Source organism: Dermochelys coriacea, chromosome 19 (assembly GCF_009764565.3).
Source record: "Dermochelys coriacea isolate rDerCor1 chromosome 19, rDerCor1.pri.v4, whole genome shotgun sequence".
NCBI lineage: Eukaryota > Metazoa > Chordata > Testudines > Dermochelyidae > Dermochelys > Dermochelys coriacea.
In genome coordinates, this window is record NC_050086.2 from 11091586 (window position 1) to 11112345 (window position 20760).

The following is a 20760-nucleotide window of genomic DNA, read 5'->3' on the forward strand; positions in this document are numbered from 1 at the left end:
CTTCTTGCTGACGCACCATCTTCTATTCACCGGCTTCACACAGGTAGCCACATGGCTTTCTGTTAGCTGGGAGGGAACCTTCCACAGCAAGGAACCCCATGGAACCACTTGCCCATTGGGCTAAGGCCTTTTAACTCAACATACAGCAAACAGGCCAGCTAGAGTAATGGAGCAGAAAGAGATTTTTGAGCCACAAAGGTTTCACCCCCCTTTTATAGAAGAAACCGAGTCACAAAGAGGGGAAGTGATATGCCCAGGGTCACCCAGCCAGGCAGCAGAAGAACCTGAATAGAACCCAGGAGTCCTGGCTCCGAGTCCCTTGCTGTAAATTCTCCCCCCAGGGCTGGGAACAGCAGCCAGGAGCCACAGCTCCTATTCCCGCACTTTGATCACACCCACGCCCAGCGTCTGGAAAAGATCCCAGGAATCCTGACTCCCAGCGACGCCTGCTCTAACCATTGGCCCACATTCCCGTGCAGAGCCTGGGCGAGAACCCAGGAGTCCTGACTCCCAGCCCCTTGCTCTGGCCCATAGATCACGCTCCTCCCTATGCATCTTTCCAACCGCAGCCGGAAATTAAATTGAAGAGACAATACTTCCACAAGCCTGTTTTCTAGTCAGTCGCTAGCTCCTCCCTGGGAGCCTGGCTTTCCTGCTGGCTGCGCCACAAGCTGCTGGTGACAGGATGAGGGGAGATGGGCGTAGGGAAGACAAGCAGAACCATGGACATCGGGCAGGCTTGGGACCCCCCTGCCCTAATCCCTGCAGGGTACAAGCACCTAGCTGCCCCCCAGTGACCTACACAAAGGCTGAGTGCCACCCACTGCCCACTCTGCCTCCCCCCACCAGTGGCTCCCTCTGCCACCCCCTGCTGAGCATCCCCAACCTCCAACCCCAACCCATGGGGGCTCTCGGCTGCCTCGTTAATGTTTACTCAGGTTAGTTTAGCAACGGCAGGTTGCTACGGTAACCTTGCAAGCCATGCTGCACCATTGGGGCGACTAAGCCACACGGGGTGGGCGCAATGGCCCCCCATGGTGTGTGGGTGTCACACTGGAGACTCTGCGGGGTGCACCCAGAACAGTCTGATCGGTGGGCTCCTTGCGGCTCGCTCGCTCGCACAAACATCTTTACACTGGGAAAACGCACACCTCCTTCCCCTTGGGCAGGGAGCGGGGTCTAGTGGCGAGAGCACGGAGCTCAATGTCCGGACTCCCGGGTTCTCTTCCCGGCTCTAGGAGAGGGCTGGGAGTCAAGACACCTGGATTCTGCACGTCAGGACCCACGACTGGGACGTCAGCTCCTACCCCCTGCATTTTCCACTGCATGCATCGGATGAAGCGAGCTGTAGCTCACGAAAGCTTATGCTCAAGCGCGTTTGTTGGTCCCCAAGGTGCCACAAGTCCTCCTTTTCTTTTTGCGAATACAGCCCAACACGGCCGCTACTCTGGAGCCTGGCTCCCACCCGCAGCTCTGCCATTCAGCGTCTTTGGCCAAGGGCCCCTCCCTCGCTTTCACGGGGCAGCAGCGGCCTCCCCTCGCCCCGGCGTGGCCGGGAGGCCCGATCACCGCCTCCCAAAACACAGGGAGGCGGCTCTCCTGAGGCCTGGCTCCCTTCCGCGGCTCCCCGGGCAGCTGGCGCAGACCTACCCAGCGGGGCCCCCGCGGCCGTTCCCGGGCGGCGGAGCAGAGGGCCGGGGAACGCGGCGGCCCGCTGAAGCCCGGCTCCCTTCAGCGATCGCAACGCTTCGACTTGCCCAAGCCCCGCTCGCTCGGCGCTGAAGGCTCCTTCGATCCGAGCGTCCGCCCCGCTCTCTGCCCCGGCGCCGCGGGGCTGCATCGTTTATGGCACCCGGGCGCAGAGGGCCAGACAACAGCTGCAGAGCACTCGAGAGCGCCCCAGCCCCAATGCCGGGGGGCTGCACGTGGGGGGAGGGGGGGGGCTGGGGAATGTTCCCATTGGTCTGCGGAAGTCTTGCCCCCCCGCCCCACCCCGTGGCAGGGCGGCTAGGGGGGGCGTTCCCCAGGCTCTGCCCCGCTCGGGAGGGGCCCCACCTTCGGGAGCGGGGAAGGACGATCCGGCACCTCTCCCCCGCCCGCAGCCCCGGGCTTCCGCCAGCCACACGATCCGGGGCCGGCCGCTCCATGAGATCATCCTTCATGGGGGGGGGGCTCTTCCCGGTCACGTGGCGCGGGTCACCGAGCTCCAGCGGGGGGGGGGGCAGGCTTTCCCGTCTCCCCCCACAGGCACCCCCGGCCCCCTAAGCCAGCCCGGGAAGGGCTGCGAGGTTTCCCACCCCGGGGACAGGTGCGGGGGGGGGGGTTTGCGCTTTCCCTGGTGGAGACACCCCCCCCCCCCCCGGGCACACCCGTGCAAAGCCAGGGCCATGAGAGCAGAACCCCCCCCAGTCCCCGCCTGCTGTTTGCTGGAGCAGCGGGGGTCCCTTTGCGATCTCCGACAAGGTTTCCTTACGCCCTGGCAGATTTCCTTCTCCTCCCCCCGCAGCCCCACCTTCGAGGCCGGCTTAGAGCCTGGATTTTTTTTGATTATTAATGTCCACAGCCCCAGCGAGAGCCGCCCCGCCCCGCCCCGCCCCGCTCCCCTCTTGTTCTCCCGAAGATCTGCACTGGCTGAAGCCGAGCTGGGCTGCCACCAGGATTAATTCTGCATGGCTGCCCGTCTCCACAGGGGTGTCTAAGACCCTTAGGGCCGCAGCAAGCTTTAAAATTCCTCCAGCCCAACTTAATTCCCTCTTCCTGAGGCGCTGGCACATCTGCTGCAGCTGAACAGGGCCAGACTGGAGCACCCAGGAACACAGACAAGACTGGGGGTGGGCGGGTAGAACGGGGTGGGCCTGAACTCACTGGCAGACAGATCCAACAGCAAAAAGGGTGGGAGCAGCCCCTCACCCCCCTGCCTCCCCTCCCTAGGGCAGGAGGAGCGAGTTGGCTGCAGAGCCTGTGACATTCTCCTTACGGAGCCTGTTTGTTAGTCTCTAAGGTGCCCCACGTACTCTTTTTCTTTTTGCAAATACAGACTAACCCGGCTGCTATTCTGAAACGTGACATGACATTCTCCCTACGTAAACCCACCCTGGGCTCCCCTGGCCTTTCCCAGGGAGGAAGGCTGGATCTGGTGGAGTCAGGCACAGGGCTAAGAGTTTGGTGACCTGCGTCCAATGCCCTTCTCTGCCCCAGTCTCTCCGCGTGAGCTGTGGCAAGTCACTTCTGCCCTCTCTGCCTCAGCTCCCAGTCTGTAAGAGGGGGATAATACACACAGTGCAGCAGGGGCTGGCAGAATTCATCCCTTGGTGGTCTCTAGCAACCCGAGGGCACCACACCAGCGTCAGGGAGCTGCCAGTTTGGTCAGCAAGAGCACGTGTGCGTGTTCAGAGAGAGAAACATGGCCCTCCGCACGCACAGAAGACAAAATCATCGCCCACAAGTGATCAAAAATTTCAAGTCAGGACCCCCACAAGCATGAGATTGGCTTAAAAATAATGAGATTTTTAAAATACACATTTGGGGCCTTTTATTTGCTTTCTGGTATTTAACCCTTTAGGGATTGTGTTTTCCAGCTTCTCTGCAACCATATGGGGGGAGGGAGAGAAAAAACACACTTTTTTTCCTTTTAAATGGAAGCCAAGAGTCTCCTGTAATCACATGACTCCAGGAGCTGGGGCTTTAAGAAAAAATAGAAAATGTCACGAGAGCTGGGCATTGTTGAGGGCCAGAGAACCTCTCTGAGCGCATAAGCTCCACAAATGCACACACACCTGCAGCACCACTTAGGAGAAACAAAGCCCAACCTTCTGTGTAGCACTGGATTTTCAGGCATATCGGCTGACCTGGCTGGTCAAACTGATGGAGTTAAATGGAGCAGGGGCGGCTCTAACAGGCAGCCCACAGGAGGATAAAATAAAGTTACCCTTGCAGAAATGGTCCCATTACATTTGATTCAGGCTCTCCTGCTTGGCGAGACGGAGAAGAACCGCAAGGAGTTTTGCTCAGATCCCTTGTCAAAGTGATTCTGATGCCACCTTACAGAGGCCTGATTTTCAGAAAGCACCGAGCAACCCCGCCTCTGAGAATCAGGCACCTTTAAGGTGCCCAAGTTGGACCCCCAAAATCACTAGGCACTTTAGAAAATCTTGCCCTACAGTTTTTAATAGTCTTTCCCCACCACATGTGTAATATACAACAGAACCAGTTGCAACGATGACATTGGAAACTACCAGCCAGCTTCTGCTCTCGGTGTAAATCCAGAGTAACTGCTCTGAAAACAACTGATTTACACTGGTGTGAACGAGTGCAGAATTTGGTCCCCCAAAGAACACCCTGGCAACGACTCTGCAGCTGTGTGGTCTCTGCCCCACCAGCGCAGTCTAACGCACATACCCCTACCCCCAGGGTGCAGAATGGGTCTCTTGGCACTCTCTGTTCTCGCTGTCCCATAACCTCATGTGTAACTCCAGCAGCTCCCCCTCCGAATCTTGTAGCAAGGCAATGAAGAGCCGTGCAGCTGCTCTTTCAGGGAGGTGGCGGTGACAAAGCCCCCCTGCCAACCCTTTCAATAGCCACCCATCAGACATGGGCATTCACATTAGTTTTCCTGTTAAAGTTACAAAAACCTGGGGCCAACGGTGCCAAGTGTGGGAGCGGAGGGCGCCGGGCAATCTTGCACGATCAGGGTGGGAGAAACCTTGACGGACACAAAATATGCAAAACCAGGCCACAGCGTATGACCGGCTGCCCTGGGAACCTCTGACGCTCTCTCCGAGACATTACCTCTCACATTGCTCTTTGTGGACTTGAACCCTCTTAGCCCCCTAGTCAAGCCTCGTTTCTCTTCCTGGGGTGATCAGTTGTTTAACTGAACCTTTCCTCTAGCTTAGATTGGAAGCTCCCTGGACTGAGAGTCTCGTCTCTGCCATTGGCCTGTGAGGCACCATTGTGCACATGTGGTGCCATATAAGCCATAATAGCATGGGGCTACTAGTAGGCTGGATGGGCTAGTGGTTAGCGCACTAACCTATGACTCAGGAGACCTGGATTCAAGTCCCTGCTCCACCACCGATTTCCCCTGTGACCTTGGGCAAGTCACATAGTCTCAACCCCTAAGCTCTATGGGGCAGGCACCATCATTTACCAGATCTTTGTACAGTGCCTAGCGCCCTGGGTCCCAACCTGCCTGGCCTCGAGGCACGACCGCGACATAAACGTCTAATAAGCAACATCCTGACCGGATAGCTGCCTTGAATGTATCAATGGTGGCACGGCTTAGAGCTGATTAGAACCAGGGTTTGTCTGAAACGGCATGCAGCTGTGTGTGTCTCTCCTTCTCTCGCACACTCCCCCCACCCCGCTGGCATTCCCACAATGCACTGGAGCAAAAGAAGGCAGAAAACATTTCCTTGCACTTTGAAGGCTCAGAATCCTAGGAGCTGAGAAATTTAGTCCTGGGGCAAAGCTGACCTGCAGGGGAGGGGAACATGGTGCCCCCTTGCTGCCCCCTCCTGAGAGCCAGAGCCTGCTCTCCAGCAAAGCCACCCCTCTCATTGCAACAAGAAATACCCTCAGTCTGGGGCACGAGAGGGCCTGCCCCCTGCCACTTATAGATTCATAGATAGTAAGGTCAGAAGGGACCATTCTGATCATCTAGTCCGACCTCCTGCACAGTGCAGGCCACAGAATCTCACCCACCCACTCCTACGAAAAACCTCATCTATGTCTGAGCTATTGAAGTCCTCAAATCGTGGTTTAAAGACTTGAAGACTTGCCCCACTTGCCTAGGAGACGAAAAGAAGGAGTGGAAGTCAGCCCATCCCAGCTGCTTGCAGAGCTGCAGCTACATGCATTTAAATCACTTATATCTTTACTTTCTCCTCCACTGGCTGTGAGATGGGCTTTTTTTGCATTCGTAATTAGGGGGTGGAACAGATGGCGAAGGGTTCGTTTAAAGTAATGCATCCATTAAAATAACCTTCACTGTCGGGGACTGCGCTCCGACAGGGGTTTGCTTCACCAGAGGCGGATGGGGAGGGGAAGCCTCGTTCTGCTGGAAGGAGTTGGACTTCGGGAAGCAAGCCTGGTGTCGGAGAATTGCCTCCGAGTGGCACCCTGCAGCCAAATTCAGACCTGTGACTCCACGGAAGTCAATAACCCAGAGCCCCTTGTACCGGGGCTGCATCTGGCCTCCTGTACATACCTAGAGAGTGAACAGGCTCACATGTGCCCACCTGAATACCAACGTCATGGCACTGAGCAAGGCATGGCATGCACACAGGACTAGGAGCCAGGTATTCCTGGATTCTAATCTTGGCTCTGACAAAGCCCCTTCTAGCATGGCTTTGGTCAAGTCACAGCCCCTCTCTGGATCTCAGTTTCCCCATCTCTAGAACGGGGATAATGGTACTGACCCACCTTGCAATGCGGCAGTTGTGAGGCTTGTGCAAAGTGCTGTGAGCTCCCCAGATGATCAGTGTTAGGTAAGTGAAGGGGACCTGCTGGGGACTCCAGAATTTAGTACAATCCATGAGCGTGACTTCCCCTCCACCCCAGATCCAACAGGGTGACTTATTTCTAAGGCTTCTCCAAAAGATTCCTGTAATGCTGGGCGCACCACTGGAGGCCTGGCATTTTGCTGAGGTGCAGGGACAGCAGTGATCAGGTTCTGTTCTCGGCCACACTGGAAGGAATCCGGATTTGCTGATCTGCAATCCACCCGAGGGCAGAGAGAGCAGAACTGGCCCAGCATTTACTCTCCAGTTGTTGCATCTCAACTTCCTCTCCCAAAGGTCCCCAGAGAAGGATTGCAGCTGGGCAGTCACCGTAGCCCTATGACAGCACAGGGAACCCCCCAGAGCAGAGGCAAGAACTCCCTTCACCACCGCATGCCCCCTGGGGAAGGTCTGGAGGGTGGGGGTGTGGAGGGGAGTGTGCTGGTAAACCCCCGCAGGGTCCAACTAGAACGACCCAGACCAGCCTGGATGAGCTACAGACCCCTGCAGCCCCTTCCTCTCCTCCCCATGCCCCCAGCACCAGCCCCCACCCCGGGCTCTGGCTCTCTCAGTGCAAAGCCGAGGTGGGACTGAGGAACAATCATTAGCCATTCCAGGCCAGCGGCAGCAGAAGCTGCCTCTCCTGTTTCAGCCCTGGCTCCCAGGAGAACTAGGGGAGGCTTTGTTCAGGAATCAGAGAGCAGGCCAGAGAGAGAGACGGCCCCTGCCAGCACTTGTGTTTCACTCCCATGGAATGCTGGGGAGGGGAGGGGAGTCAGGAGCCCCTGCAGGGTTTGGGGCTGGGCTGGAGGGTGCTTCTCAGCCTGGGGGAGGGGAAAGCCGGGGGGGGGGGGGCGGGAGACGGCTCTGAAAGCAGATGTTTGCCTGTGTCTGGTGAGGAGCTGCAGGTCTGTGGTGGGGGGGGATGTGTGTGTATCAGAACATTTCGGGGGTGCACATATATGTGATAGGGGACAGTGCCTCTTGGCTTGGGGGAGTGTAAATGTGTGTTGGGTGAGTGTGTGCTGGGGGCATGATGGTGTCAGCGATGGGATACTAGCATGCACTGGGTTGCTAGCTCATAGGTAGGTACTGCGGCTCCTAGAGCATGCGTCTGTGTGCCAGGGGCTGCAGTTAGAGTGCTTTGTGTCGAAGAGACGCCCGCTGATTTTCTGGGCTCTCTGTAGGCAGCCGAGATCCCACACTACAAAGAGGACTGCCATTTGCCGGAGGGGGTGCAGGTTGGTGTTTTTTGTTATGCCCTGCCTGGCAGAGAGCAAATACCTCCACAGCCCCTCTCCTGAACATGGGGATGGCCAGGGGGGTAGAGAGGGGAAGAAATTTCACACAACACACAGTCAACCTGTGGAACTCCTTGCCAGAGTATGTTGTGAAGGCCAAGACTATAACAGGGTTCAAAAAAGAACTAGATAAATTCACAGAGGCTAGGTCCATCAGTGGCTATTAGCCAGGATGGGCAGGGATGGTGTCCCTAGCCTCTGTTTGCCAGAAGCTGGGAATGGGCGACAGGGGATGGATCACTTGACAATTCCCTGTTCTGTTCATTCCCCCTGGGGCACCTGGCATTGGCCACTGTTGGAAGACAGGATACTGGGCTAGATGGACTTTTGGTCTGACCCAGTAAGGCCGTTCTTATGTCTGTCCCTCCTGCCCCATCATCCTGGGAGAAGAAGGGGTCATGGGGGGGAGAGGAGCGGTCAGGGAGGGACACAGGCAAAATTTCAGCCTGCCCATCCATGTTCAAATATTTAGTGTGTGCTTGCTAGGTGCTTCTGCTGCCTTCAGGGCATCCCTGCCTTTGAAGCATCTGAGAGAAGCAGAGGTGGGAAGGGGGAGGGAGAAAACAGGGCGGGTGTAGGGGGTGTGGAGGGAAGGAAGGAGAATGCCAGGCCCCAAAACAAGTTTTGTGGATTGTTTTCATCTCCTTACAAACTGCTGACACGGACACTGCCTGGGGTGAGGAGCCCCCTAGATGGTGGTGGGGGGGGGTGAGGAAGGCACCTCCACCCGGGCTTCTTGGCTTATTTGGAGGGGTGGGGGAGGGAGACAGGAAAGCAGGAGGCTGCAGCCTGAGGATTAGAGCTCCTGGGGCTTTGGCTCAGGAATTCACCTTTGATCAGCCAGGCGACAGCTCTGGGCTAGCCAGGCCTTCACCAGGCAAGGAACCAACCCGGGCACTGCACCCCATACCCTCCTCCATTCTGCCCCCACCCCGAGCCCAGGGGCGAGATGGCAGCTTGGCTCACGGGGAGCTGGCCCCATCTGGACCCCGCACACACGCCCGCCTGGCAGCCAAACAGCAGAGCCCCCCCCCCGGTCTCTTTCCTTGCCCTGTCCTCTTCTTGCTTTCCACACCCACTACCCAGCACCTCAGAGCTGCCCAGCTGCGCCCAGGAGCCAGCAGACAGCTGGGATGCATCAATAGCCAACATGAGCAGCTGGGCTGGGCCTCCGCCTTCACTAGCACATCGGGGGGAGGGGGGTCACACAGAACTCGGCCCCTCCATTTTGCCCCTCCTGCACAGCACCCTTTATACCCACGCCAGCTCCAGCGGCACTCCCTGCTCTGCACTTGCAGACCCCTGCCCGCCGCGCAAGGTCCTGGCACCACATCTCACCTGGATGCTCGGCATCCCTCTTTGGTCAAGAGTCAGCCCAGCCCTCTTCCCCCCAGCCCTCCCCAGAGGGGTTCACCCCAGCCCCCAGGAGAAGTGGGGCGGATATGGGTGCTTCCTTGTGGCCATCCTGCCTTTCTCTTCCCCACCAGCTCCCCTGGGCATGGCAGGCCCACCCCCATCCTGACTGCTTCCCTTGTTTGCACACCCCAGGGTCTCCCACACAGGGGGGTCCCCCCATCCTGAACCGGGTACCCCCCCCGGCCCGGAGCTCTCATCATGCTCACCCCCGGCCCTCCCAGGATGCAGCTTTTCAGGGATGGCAGTGCTGGGGGGTGGGTCGGGGGGAGAGAAACCACAACATCCTGTTAACACCCTGTTGTTGGTGGTGGAAGCCAGCAGACTGGGTGCACATGTTGGGGATACCTGGGAGAACATGCCATGTGAGCGGGGGCTGCTGGGGAAGCTGGCACGGGGCGAGGGGCGGGTTTGCAGAGAAACCAGCTAAGACCTGGTTATGGGCGGACATGGTCCAAGACGCTGACCAAGGATGCTTTGGGGAAAGCTCATGCTGGGCCAGAGCAGGCCAGGGTCATGCTGCAGTATGCGCCCAACACCCCTCCACCAGCTGCAGAACCGGGGGCCTCCCTTGCCATGGAGAAATCCCTGGGGTCTCCCCTCCCACTCCAGTACGCACGACACGTATGGACCCCGAGCAATCAGAATTGGAAGAGACCTCTGGGTAGCAACCCCTATCGGTGCAAGGAAGCAAGGCCTAGGGATTAGGCCATGGGCCTGGAACTTGGGAGCCCTGCATTAATTCCCTGCTTTGCCATCGACCTCCCCCACCCCAGACACTTTATCATCGGTGCCTCAGTTCCCCTTCTGCACAATGGGGTAACAGCACTGCCTGACCTCCCGGGGCATGTGAGGACAAATACACGGAAGACTGGAGGCACTTAGGGATTATAGTAAGAGGGGCCATAGAAGCACCTAAAAACAGTGTCCAGCTCCCCATTCCCTGCCAAAGCGGGCTCAGAGCCTGCGACACGCTGACTGAGACGCTAGGCCACGCTCCCAGAGCTCCCACTGCCAGGCAGCTTCCTCTCCTGACAACAACCGAAGTTTCCCTCTGCCTCCCTTCCTCTCCCAGTCCCGTGCAAACCAATCTCCCTGCAGCCTTGGCATATGCCCCCATTCGCTCCAGCCCTTTGCCAACCTATACTTATTTAGCCCCGTGTCAGCTGGCCTCTGCAGGCCTGGATCTGTTTTGCTGCTCTTCGCTCGACCCTCTCCAAATGTCTCCGGGTCTCCCTTGGTTACGAAATGCCCAGAGCCGAGCACAGCATTCCCACGGCACTGGTGCTGGGACAATCCAACGACCTATAGATTTACTGCCACTTCTAAAAAGCACCCAAAACGCCAGGAGCTGCAGGAAGTGTTACAAAGGCACCAACGGGCTGGTGGATTGGTAAGTAAGAGAAGGGCTCCCCAAGGGAAACCCCTCCAAATCGCAGCACAAATAAAACCCTCCCCAAGATCCCAGTCAGCCTCCCCTGCTGGTCCTTCCAACAGGCCCCGACGGTCAATACAGCCCAGCCTCTCATCACACAAAGCAGGGGGTGGGTGGTGCTGGGAGGAAGGAGGACACTAGCTTCCCCTGTTCCAGGTCTCAGAGCACACAGGCCCAAGGCTGCCCTGGCTTTCTTTGTTATCACAACGGCACTGCAAGTAGGCAAACCGCTCCCTGTTCAACCTGCTGCCCACTGTCACATTTCGGTTTCTCCTGGCCATTACTCCTTCCCACATTCCTCCCCTCTCATCCAAGATCTGGTTCGGCTCGTTTTCCCATGGGTTTCTACTAGCCACGCTGGAAAACAAGGAACAAAATCAGAAGAAGATAACTTTCCCTAAATACAGCTTCTCATTCTGGCAGCAAAGTCCCATCCAACTTGAATGTCCTCCACCAAACCCAAATCTTTGTTCGTTATTTTCGGGTCTCTCCAAAGCCCGTGGGGTTATTTTCTTTCTGTCTTGGCGTTCCCAGCTCCTCGCAGTTTAGTGTCTTCTGAACCATTAAGACTGGTTCTAAAGTAGCCTCTGCTAGGCCCCTAACACTAGGCCAGGCACTGACTTTTATCATCCCTGCCTGACCACAATCCTTCAGCCAATTTTCACTCCCCACAGGTGCTCACTCCAGGCCAAGACTATTTAACTTTCCCCCTAAGATTTTGTGAGACCCTATCAAAGGCTTGACTAAAATCCAGATGCATTTCAGCTCATCCACCACACTCCCCTAAGAGCGTCCCTTGTATCATCCCATCCCAAGCAAAGCCATCACATTTTATGCTGGGTACATTCCTGGGGGCCAGCTGGTGTCAATCAGCATAGCTTCAGCCACTTCCAAAGAGCCACCTGGATTTACAGCACAGCAAGATTTGATCTTTATTGCGCCAAGGTTCCATTAACCTCTAGATATTTAGACCCTGATCTTGCCCAGACTAACATCCAGGCTTCGCTTGGGTAGACCCATGGACGTTAAGTGCCAGCACAAGCCTTTAGAGGGTTGGGACCTTTGACATTTTTCTCTTAAGCACGCCCCTTTATTTAATGTGGGAAGAGAGAAGTTCTTGGCCAACAAACAACAGGATCACGGCGTCCTCCTTTCGGAAGACCGGTACCATGGTCAATTTTCCCCAGTCTCCCCATATCTTGTCATTTGAGGATGCATCGGTGTTCCCCATGTCTCCACGCACACATATGTTGAATGGTCGCTTGCCCTCCCTGGTCGTGTCTGCCAGACGTCAATGTGTCTCTCCCCACTTCTCCACCCAGGGGTCTGCCTGAGGGAGTCTCTCAGTCCCTAAAAAGTGTCTTTATTCCTGCCTTTGCACACACGTCCCCTCCTCACCCAGGTCTCAGCTCACCTTCCTCTCCCAACCCATCATCCCCACATCTCTAAGCACTTGCCTCTGATGGGGCCATCCCCCCACAATCCACATTGTGGCCTCTTCTGTGCCCACCCTGACTTGCCATATATAGGAAAATCTGAGTCTCCCATGCACATGACCAAGTCTCCTGCTCCCCAGCCAGCATGGCCTGCTGCATCCCTTTCGCCCCCTCCCTGGAGGGGGTTGGGATCTCTCCGCCCCCTCTGGAGGGCCCAACGGCTGCTGCCATTTCTCACTGGCATCTCTGCACTTTGAACCCAGCCTCCGCCTGGCTTGCAAGTCACATTCCACCACCTCACACGGCTGCTGCTCCCCACCTGGGCTGGCAGAACAGCTCCGCCCTAACAGACCCCCCTGGCCTGGGTACCAGGCAGCCCTCTCCAGCACCTTGCAGCTCAGAGCCAGGTTCACTTTTGTCCCACAAACCTGTCCTTACCCTCTCCCATGGCAGGGATGCTGACCAGCCAAGCGGAGGTTGCAGACTACGGGCCACTATCAGCCACTTCCTTTAACCACTAGATCCCACTCCCAGCACTGGGAACAGAACCACTGCTGTCAGAGCTTTTGGGGGAAGAGCTTGGGGTCTCTCAGGATGCTATTGCCTCACCCATCCCTTGGATTGAGGCAACTCTTCTCTCTAGCAGCTCACTCCCGGATAGAGGGGGACACACCAACTTCACATATACGCGTCTCTCTCCCCAGCTCAGCTCTGCATGCATCCTGCAAGCTCTAACAGATGCTCCCCTGGGGCAGCCCTCCTGCCCAGGCAAGTAACTAGCCCCAGCGGGCAGCCCATTGTTTGGAAACCTGCTCCACCCAACATCCCCCCCAGCACCCTGCTTCCCCTGGGCCAGGGGGCTTTGTTAGTTAATTAGATCCCCTGAGTGGTCTCTCCATGCTCCACGAACCTCCCCACCCCAAGGGCATTGGGGCTAGCAGCCTTCCCCATGCCAAGAAAACATCAGCCCGTCTCAGTGCTGGGCAAGGTGCAGTGCCGGGGAGCAGGGAGGAAGGAGAGGGACGCGTTTCGCCGTCAAACTTTTGACTCCCGTTGACGCCCTTCTTCTGGTCACGGCAGGACTCTCTGATGCCGATTTTTGCTTTTTGCAGCCAGGACGCACGGGGACAGCCAGTTCTGTGACGGCCAATGGAACCGGTGATTGACACCAGCCCAGCAGAGGAGACCGTCGCGCCAATCTTCCCCATGTGTAGCCCCAGCAGCCAACTCACAGAGAGGAACAGGGACTCAGCCCCCCACTTGCCCCATGTATCTTTGTGCTTTTCTGAGACCAAGCCCTGTTCAGCAAGCTCCCAGCCCAAATGGACGAGTACTGCCAAGCTGGAAATGGGACGCCTTCCTCACACACCTTATCACATTGCAAGCACATGCTACCCTCTCGACAGCAAGCAAGCCGGGCCCTGAACGCAGCCCAGTAAACTCCAGAAACTCTGTTTCTCTTTACACCACTAAACTATCCCGAGTGTGTCACATCCCTTTCATCCCGGGCTCCAGAATATACCCCACTAAGAATTGCAGCAGCGACCTCAGAGATCACATCTGAAGAAAATTACAGCCTTAAAGCTACATTTTGCTGTGGAAACAAAATACTTACCCATGTGCTCAAGCAAAGGTGAAAGGGTGGGCGATATAATGCACCAGTGCATGTGCACACGAGGGACCAAAGAGACGTGGCAATGGCTAGTGCAAAGCACCAGTCTGAGCATGCAGGAGAGAGGGGGTGCACTAGTGCTCTGCACAGGACAGTGCGCAAAGAAGCAAAGGTGTCCTGCTGATCCGTGCAATACACTAGTACGTGCAAGGAGGCATTATGACTGGCCCTGCAATGCACAGGGGGACACACCAGTTATTTCACAGTCAGTAATATATGCACGTGCACAAAGCCTAGGAGCCATAGGGCACAGTGCAATGCATTCGCACATACGCACCAGCCAGAGAACACGTCATGGTGGTCAGGCCATTGCCCCAGGCGTGCACAGATGCCCCAGTGAGCAATGCAGTCACATATTTATGGAAGAGAGCCAAAGTGTCCTGGGGAGCTGTGCAATGCACCAGAACGGGTGTGCGACAGAGGCGGAGTCACAGCAAGCACTGCAACGCACTCTTGTGCAACAGACAATGCCTCACAGCAGAGCAGAGGGGCAACGAATTGCACCAGCGAGTACCAGTGTGGGAGGGGATGTGTCCCAGAAGGCCACAGGGCAACACACTTTTCATGCTCCCCAGCATGGAAGACAACACACAAGCTCCAAAGCAAAGCTTTACCTGTCTGTCCCAAACACACCAAAAGTCAGGGCTTTCGAGCGCCCCTCGTGCATCACCTGACATAGAGGTGGTGGGGAAAGGCAGAGGCAACAGCTGAAAATGTATTTTTATTCCCAACAGATGTCCAGGTTATCAGCAGGGCTGGAAATGGAACAGCATCTCCTGCTGGCTTTTATTCCGCATGGATATAAAATGTACGGATATACTGTATGTTTCACATGACCCTTCCAGCGATATGGCCAAAAACATGGTCTACACACACACACACACCACACAATGGGTTTGCTAAACAACTCAGATCCGAGTCACTCCTCGCTCGTACCAGGTGTAGAATCAGGAATAACTCCAAGTCAATGGTGGCATGCCAGAGGAGAAGACAATGAGCCCCCATGGATCTAGCGAGTCGACAATGGATACATTGATCATACGCACTCAATGAGGGGCAGGATTTTCAGAAGCTATTTGGGATTTTGGAGGCCTGACCTGATCCACTTTAAAGGGGCCTAAGTTTCAGAGGGAGGATGCTCAGCACTTACTGAAAACCCAGGCCCCTTTAAGGGGTCTCAGGTTGGGCACCCAAAATCACTAGTCACTTTAGTAAGGCTCAGCCCGACAGGACAGCACATACCAGACTGACCATTACGATGCACCGAGGGCAAGGGAGAAGATCTCCAATGCAAAAGACCCACCGCACATCCAGCCAGACAGAGCCACGGGCTGGCGTCCAAAGCCCCTTCTCCGTGGGGTGCTGGGCTCCACTTCCAGGCAGAAATCCCCCCCATCCACCCACATTACAAGTCCAGAAGTAGGAAAGGGCCCTCCCCACCAAAGCCCTGTTTACCGAGAGCTCGTTTCCAGCACTCGAGAGAATAGCAGGAGCATTTCAAGGCCCTGTTTCCACTTGGCTGACACACACTATTTATAGAAGCCTACAATTCTCCCAGAGCTTTCCTCGGGATCTCAGCAGAAATAGACTGCCCCAGGTCCCTGCTGCCTCTTGTAAGGAGGCCAGGGCAGGCACTCTGTCCAGCCAGCCCCTTCAAGCCTCCTATAACCTTCCTTTGCCTCTCCTCCCCCAGCCTCCAGCTCCCAACTCTGCATCACGTCCTTGCCCACCCCATTCCCACCATGGTGCCAATACTTCCCCTTCAACCCCCCATTCAAGGCAACAGGGCCAATCCTGCTCTGAGCAACACTGGTGCCAACCGGGAGCAGCTCCATGGAAAGCAACACAGCCAGACTATTCTGCGTTTGCTTTAGAGGAAGGGAGTGGGGTGATTGCTCAGTGCAAAGCCAGCATGAGCGAGGGCACAGAGAGGTCCAAGGGGCTAAAATCGTCCCGCTACGTAACGGCCCGGGAGGCAATGGACTGCAGTGGAGTTGCACCAGGCATGGTTTGGCCTATTCTGGTTGCATAGGCATAAAGAGCAGCATTTCCCCCTCCCCCTCCAGATCCCACAGACAAGAAGACAGTCACTGCAAGGGGACACCTAGTGAGTCATCACGCCCCGATTCAGCAAAGCTCTGAAGAGGTTGCATTGAATTCAATGGGTCTTCAGCGCCTGCTTAAGTGCTTTGCTGAATCGGTGCCTAAGTCCTTAGGGTTCCGGTCTGCTCTCTGTCACGGTGGTGTCAATCTGGAGTCACTCCACTAATCGCTGGGTTTATATCAGCAAAACTGAGCTCAGAATAGGGCTTTTGAGCTCCACTCCCAAAGCAACATGCCAAGTTCTCTATGCACAGGCCACCTGGTCTTGCATGGGGAGAAACCAGCCCCTGCCAAGTGAGCTCGCAGAGTATTCAGTCTCCTCAGCCTGGCTGTTTAGGGTAGTTTGATTTTCTGGATGTATAAGAATCTCAGTGTTTTCCAACTAAGCACCCAGGGGGGTAGTTCTGGTCTCCCACTAGTGCCGCTCAGTGGAGTTACTCCAGCAACCCTGTGTGTAGGTCTGAGCTAAGAATTCCAGTGTGTTATTTGCAAGCAGGGGGTGCAGCATCTTGGCACCAAGGGGAACTAAAAAAAAAATATCCAAAAGAAAAGACTCTTACAAAAATTTGGCCCCTAAGAACTAGCTCTCTAGAATTTAAGGTAGCAGCAGGGTCTCCAATCCATCCGACTTTGTGCAGCATTCCCCCCTGAACAGCCCAGCCAAGCACCTTCACTGTGCTTGCAACTAAAGGCCTTTATGAACCATAAAGAAAACTCCCCCCCCACATGCACCCCCCACCAACCAAAGGTCTATCCCTCTGCTGTCCAGCAGCCCCCACCCCTTTGGAGCTGGCGGGGGTGGGGGAAGGCACAGCAGGAAGGGCTGGGTTGATATAACAGAGACACAGGCGCACACGCGAGAAAAGAAATATCACCACAAATTTTGTTGACATCCTTCATTATAACTGCCGCCTGCCTTCTAGTGGACAGAAGCCAGCCTGACAGCTGTCACTCAGCAATCCCACATGCAGGGGGAGGCAGGCGGAGAAACCCTGTGAAATCACGTCCCTCCAAAAGGCAACACATAGATTCCAAGCTTATTTATTTATTTAAAGAAGTAGGTGACTTTGTTCCACAGGTAACACTGGCTCTAGTAACTCGCCCCCGCCCTGCCAGCGCGCACACAACTCTGCTTGCCAGACAATGTCTCCCCACCCCAGCCTTTACCTCCCTGCCCCCCTCCCCACTGCCTTCATATCCCCCTCGCCAAACATTTCTGCGGCTTTTGCTCCTTGAACTGCAATTAAAACTCCAGCAATTTGGGAACAACTCTCACAGAGGATGCAACTTCACCCTGCCAAACGGGGGGCGGGAGGGGGGGGGAATGAGCCAGAGCCAGGAGGCGTCTGTCCCCGACACCCCCACGCTTTTGCCTAGAACCAAACCCACATGCTGAAATAATAAAGGACTGTTGGCTTGATCTTCCATTCCAACCCCCCCCCTCCCCTCGCCACCCACCCTTCGCTTTCAAAGCAGCTCCCCACCCACCCACTCACCCCCGCCACTTAGTAAACATATCCTCTTACTCTGGGGCTTCTCAAATGCACAGCCCCTGCCTGCATCGCCCCCATCTGCATGTTTAGTGTTTACACCTAAAGCGATTTGCGGTAGGGATTTTTTTTTAAGGGGTGGCGGGGGACACACACACACACACACACACACACACAGAAAGGCAGCCACCGAGAGATGGAGAGCATATTGCAAGGCAGTCACCGGAGCGGTGTGGGCTTCGGGGAGGGCGGACAGGAAATAAGAGAAATACAACCCGCTTGGCCTCAACTGCTGCCAAGCTGCTACACGGGGAGACAAAGGCTGTTTCATCTGGACTGCATGCTGCCCTTTAACCCCCTCCCCACAGAGTTTGCTGCCCAAGCACTCTGCAGCAAGTTGCTAGATTAGCTCATTACCGGGGGGGGGGAGGAGGAAAGGGAGGGGGGGGTCGATTGGCAAACCCAACAGCCCCGAGGAGCCGGCTGAGCGGAGCAGCTGGGGGGGGGGTCCCAGGGGCCGGGGGGGGGGGGCAAGGCAAAGGCAAAGGTTGGTACTCACCAGCCGGCTGCGGGGCACCCAGCCCTTCCGAAGCCGCCCGCCGGGGCAGGTTTTTCTCTTCCACGGGGGCTGAGTCTTTGCTGCCAGAGAGATTCATGGAGCCCTCAGCACCACCGGCCACCTTCAATGACAGCATGTTCATCGCCTCCGCTCACATTCTCCGCAGGCAGCTCGGCTGGACATGGCCCCCCCCCCCGCCTGCCTGCCTGCCTGCCTGCCTGCCCCCCCCGATCTGCCCCGCTCCCTCCCGCCTCTCGCTCTCTCTCCGCCTGGGAAACACACAAAAGAAAAGCCAGGAGCGGAGGGGGGGGGGGCTGCGGGGCGGGCGGGGGGGGGGGGATTTGCAAGCCCGGGAGGAATCGCTCCCCGGCTCCGCGCTCCCCACCCTCCGCCGCGGCTCTCGGGGCTGGGTGGGAAAAGGAAATGAAGACACAGAGCAGAGCCCTGGCTTTTGCAGCGGAGGCTGCTCGTCCCCCCCCCCCCGGTCTCCTTCCTCCTTCCTCCTCCTCCTCCTTCCCCCCCCTTCTCTCTCCTCTCTCGCCTTCTGCTGCGCGCTGCCTGCCGGGCTCTGCCGGGGCTGGGGACGGGCTCGCCGCCTCCTGCCGCTCCCGAGCGCTGGGGGCTGCTGCCGCCGCCGCCGCCTGCCTCCGACTTCTGCTTACCTTCGCCTGTCAGCCGCCGGAGCCGAGCCGGAACCCCAGGGAGCGCTCCCGCGGGGCATGCCGGGGATTGTAGTCCCCGCCGAGCCCGAGCGGGGCGGGGGAGGCGCGGAGCCCCGCCGCGCGCGCGCGCGCGCGCGCGCGCGCGCCCGGCCGTCCAACTTCTGCCAAGTTTGGGGCTGAACTTTGCACCCACCGCCAGGCTCCGGGGCCCGCCGGACGCAGCCTGCTGGGAACCGCAGGACGGGCTGGTGGTTGTTTGTTTGGTTGGTTTTTTTTGGGGGGGGGGGCTTGTCCCCCCCCTCACTGCCGGGATGTGGCACCGCTGCCCTCTGCTGGGTGGAATCGGAACTGCTCCGGGGCGTGTGTGTCATAGGCTCTCTACTGCTCGGGGGGGGGGATTCGCCTTCCATTCCGGCGGGGCTGCTGGAGGGCTCTCCTCCCTGCTGTTGCCAGGATATTTGGGGGAGAGACAAAGAGAGACAGTCCCAGGGAGCTAGGGGTTGATGATCTTGCTACCTAAATGCACACAGGATGGGGGAAATCCACTTTGTTTCAGCATTGCCCAATCCCCGGTGGTTTTCTCTTTGGTACTCAGTCAGTACAGACTATGGCATGGGGAGGGGATGGCACCAGGGTCTGGGCCATGGACTAGGGCTCAGGCCAGGTGCTAGCAAAGCTGAGACAGGGACTGCCTTGCACCACCTCCGGATTGCAGGATTCAGCGCTAGTGTCGGGGCAATGGTGGTGGAGGGTCTAGGGGTTCCCTATTTCTGGCTGGGGTGGCTGTGTACATTCTGGATGACATTTTCAAAGCCATTTGAGAGGATCTAGACGTCCCAGTCCCATTGGGAAGGAAGCATCCAAATCCTGTACAGTGGCTTTGGAAACATCAGCCTCAATATTCAAGCCACCTCCATGTGGCTTGGAGTCCACTTGTGCTGGGGTTGCCATGGTATTGGGTGTATTTATTAAAGCCCCAGCCCCTGGAGTCTTGTGAGTACAAGAGTCTCTCACCTTTCATTAAAAACAAGTAAGTTTTTAACCCTGGTTGTGGCCAAAAGATTGAAAATGTGACCCCAAGGCCTCCTAAAGTGTCACAAACAAGAAGGCAAATGAAAAGCGCCCCAGCTGAATTCTCTTTAAAGAGTCTCCTGCTTTTTAAGCCAATTGCATGGTGCTTGGGGCCCTGACACGTGATGTGTGAACGTTTGGAGTGGGCAGTACAGGGTTGTGGACAAGTGGATATTCCTCATATGCCCAGTCCACACACACACAAACACACAAACGCGCAAAACTGCATGGTAAAATTGCATGTGCAAAATCCAAAGCTGTGCCTGAAGCATTAGGAAACAGCATGACCATTTTTCACTTTCTGTTTTGTTCACGTAAAACGTGGTGAGGGAATCGACAGCCCGAGGAACTGCATTATCAGCACTGGGATCACAGTAATGCTTAGAAGTCTTGGCCAAGATTGGTACCGCTTCATGCTCGGTGATGTGCGAACACCTACTAAGAGACAGACCCTGCCTCTAAGAGATTACAATCAGAACAGGAGGGGAAACAGAACATAGGTATGGCCATACTGGGTCAGACCAAAGGTCCATCTAGCCCAGTATCTTGTCTTCCGACAGTGGCCAATGCCAGGTGCCACAGGGGGAATGAATAGAACAGATAATCATCAAATGATCTACCCCATCACCCATTCCCAGCTTCTAGCAAACAGGCTAGGGGCACCATCCCTGCCCATCCTGGCTAATAGCCATTGATGGACCTAGCCTCCAGGAACGTATCTAGTTCTTTTTTAACCCTCTTATGGTCTTGGCCTTCACAACATCCTCTGGCAAGAAGTTCCACAGGTTGACTGCGTGTTGTGTAAAAAAACTACTTCCTTTCCCCATAGAGCAGGGAAGTGATTTGCCCTAGGTCACACAGCAGGTCAGTAGCAGGGTTGGGAGTAGAATCCGGGGCTCCTGCCCCCCCAGTCCAGTGTCCTGCCCCCTCAATCATTCTGCATCTCAATACGAATTTGTGTTTCCATAGGGCCTTCTCTCCAAGGATCTCAAAGCACTTGCTCATTGTTAATTTCACAGAGGCTCATAGATACAATACAATTAAAATACATACTATGACTGATGTTTGTTATGACATTTTATTTTCTTGAGTGATGAGTGAAGGGTTAACTCCAGGGG

At 56.3% G+C, this 20760-nt stretch overlaps 1 protein-coding gene across 6 annotated transcripts in view; it reads right to left on the minus strand.

The window, feature by feature from the left end:
• Positions 1 to 18705, minus strand: part of AHDC1 (AT-hook DNA binding motif containing 1) — a 114434-nt gene extending 95729 nt beyond the window's left edge. For 2 of the 6 annotated variants that reach the window (XM_043506112.1, XM_043506109.1), the window contains exons 1-2: positions 18451 to 18578; positions 17910 to 18030 (exon numbers count right to left, since the gene is read on the minus strand). In XM_043506112.1, coding sequence (XP_043362047.1) covers positions 17910 to 18006 — 97 coding nt within the window. In that variant the 5' untranslated portion in view covers positions 18007 to 18030; positions 18451 to 18578. Of the gene's footprint in view, positions 1 to 1650; positions 1788 to 17909; positions 18143 to 18450 lie in introns of those variants that run through there. The other 4 variants (XM_043506110.1, XM_043506111.1, XM_043506108.1 and 1 more) reach the window with 4 other exon arrangements.
• Between the last annotated feature and the right edge of the window lie 2055 nt (positions 18706 to 20760).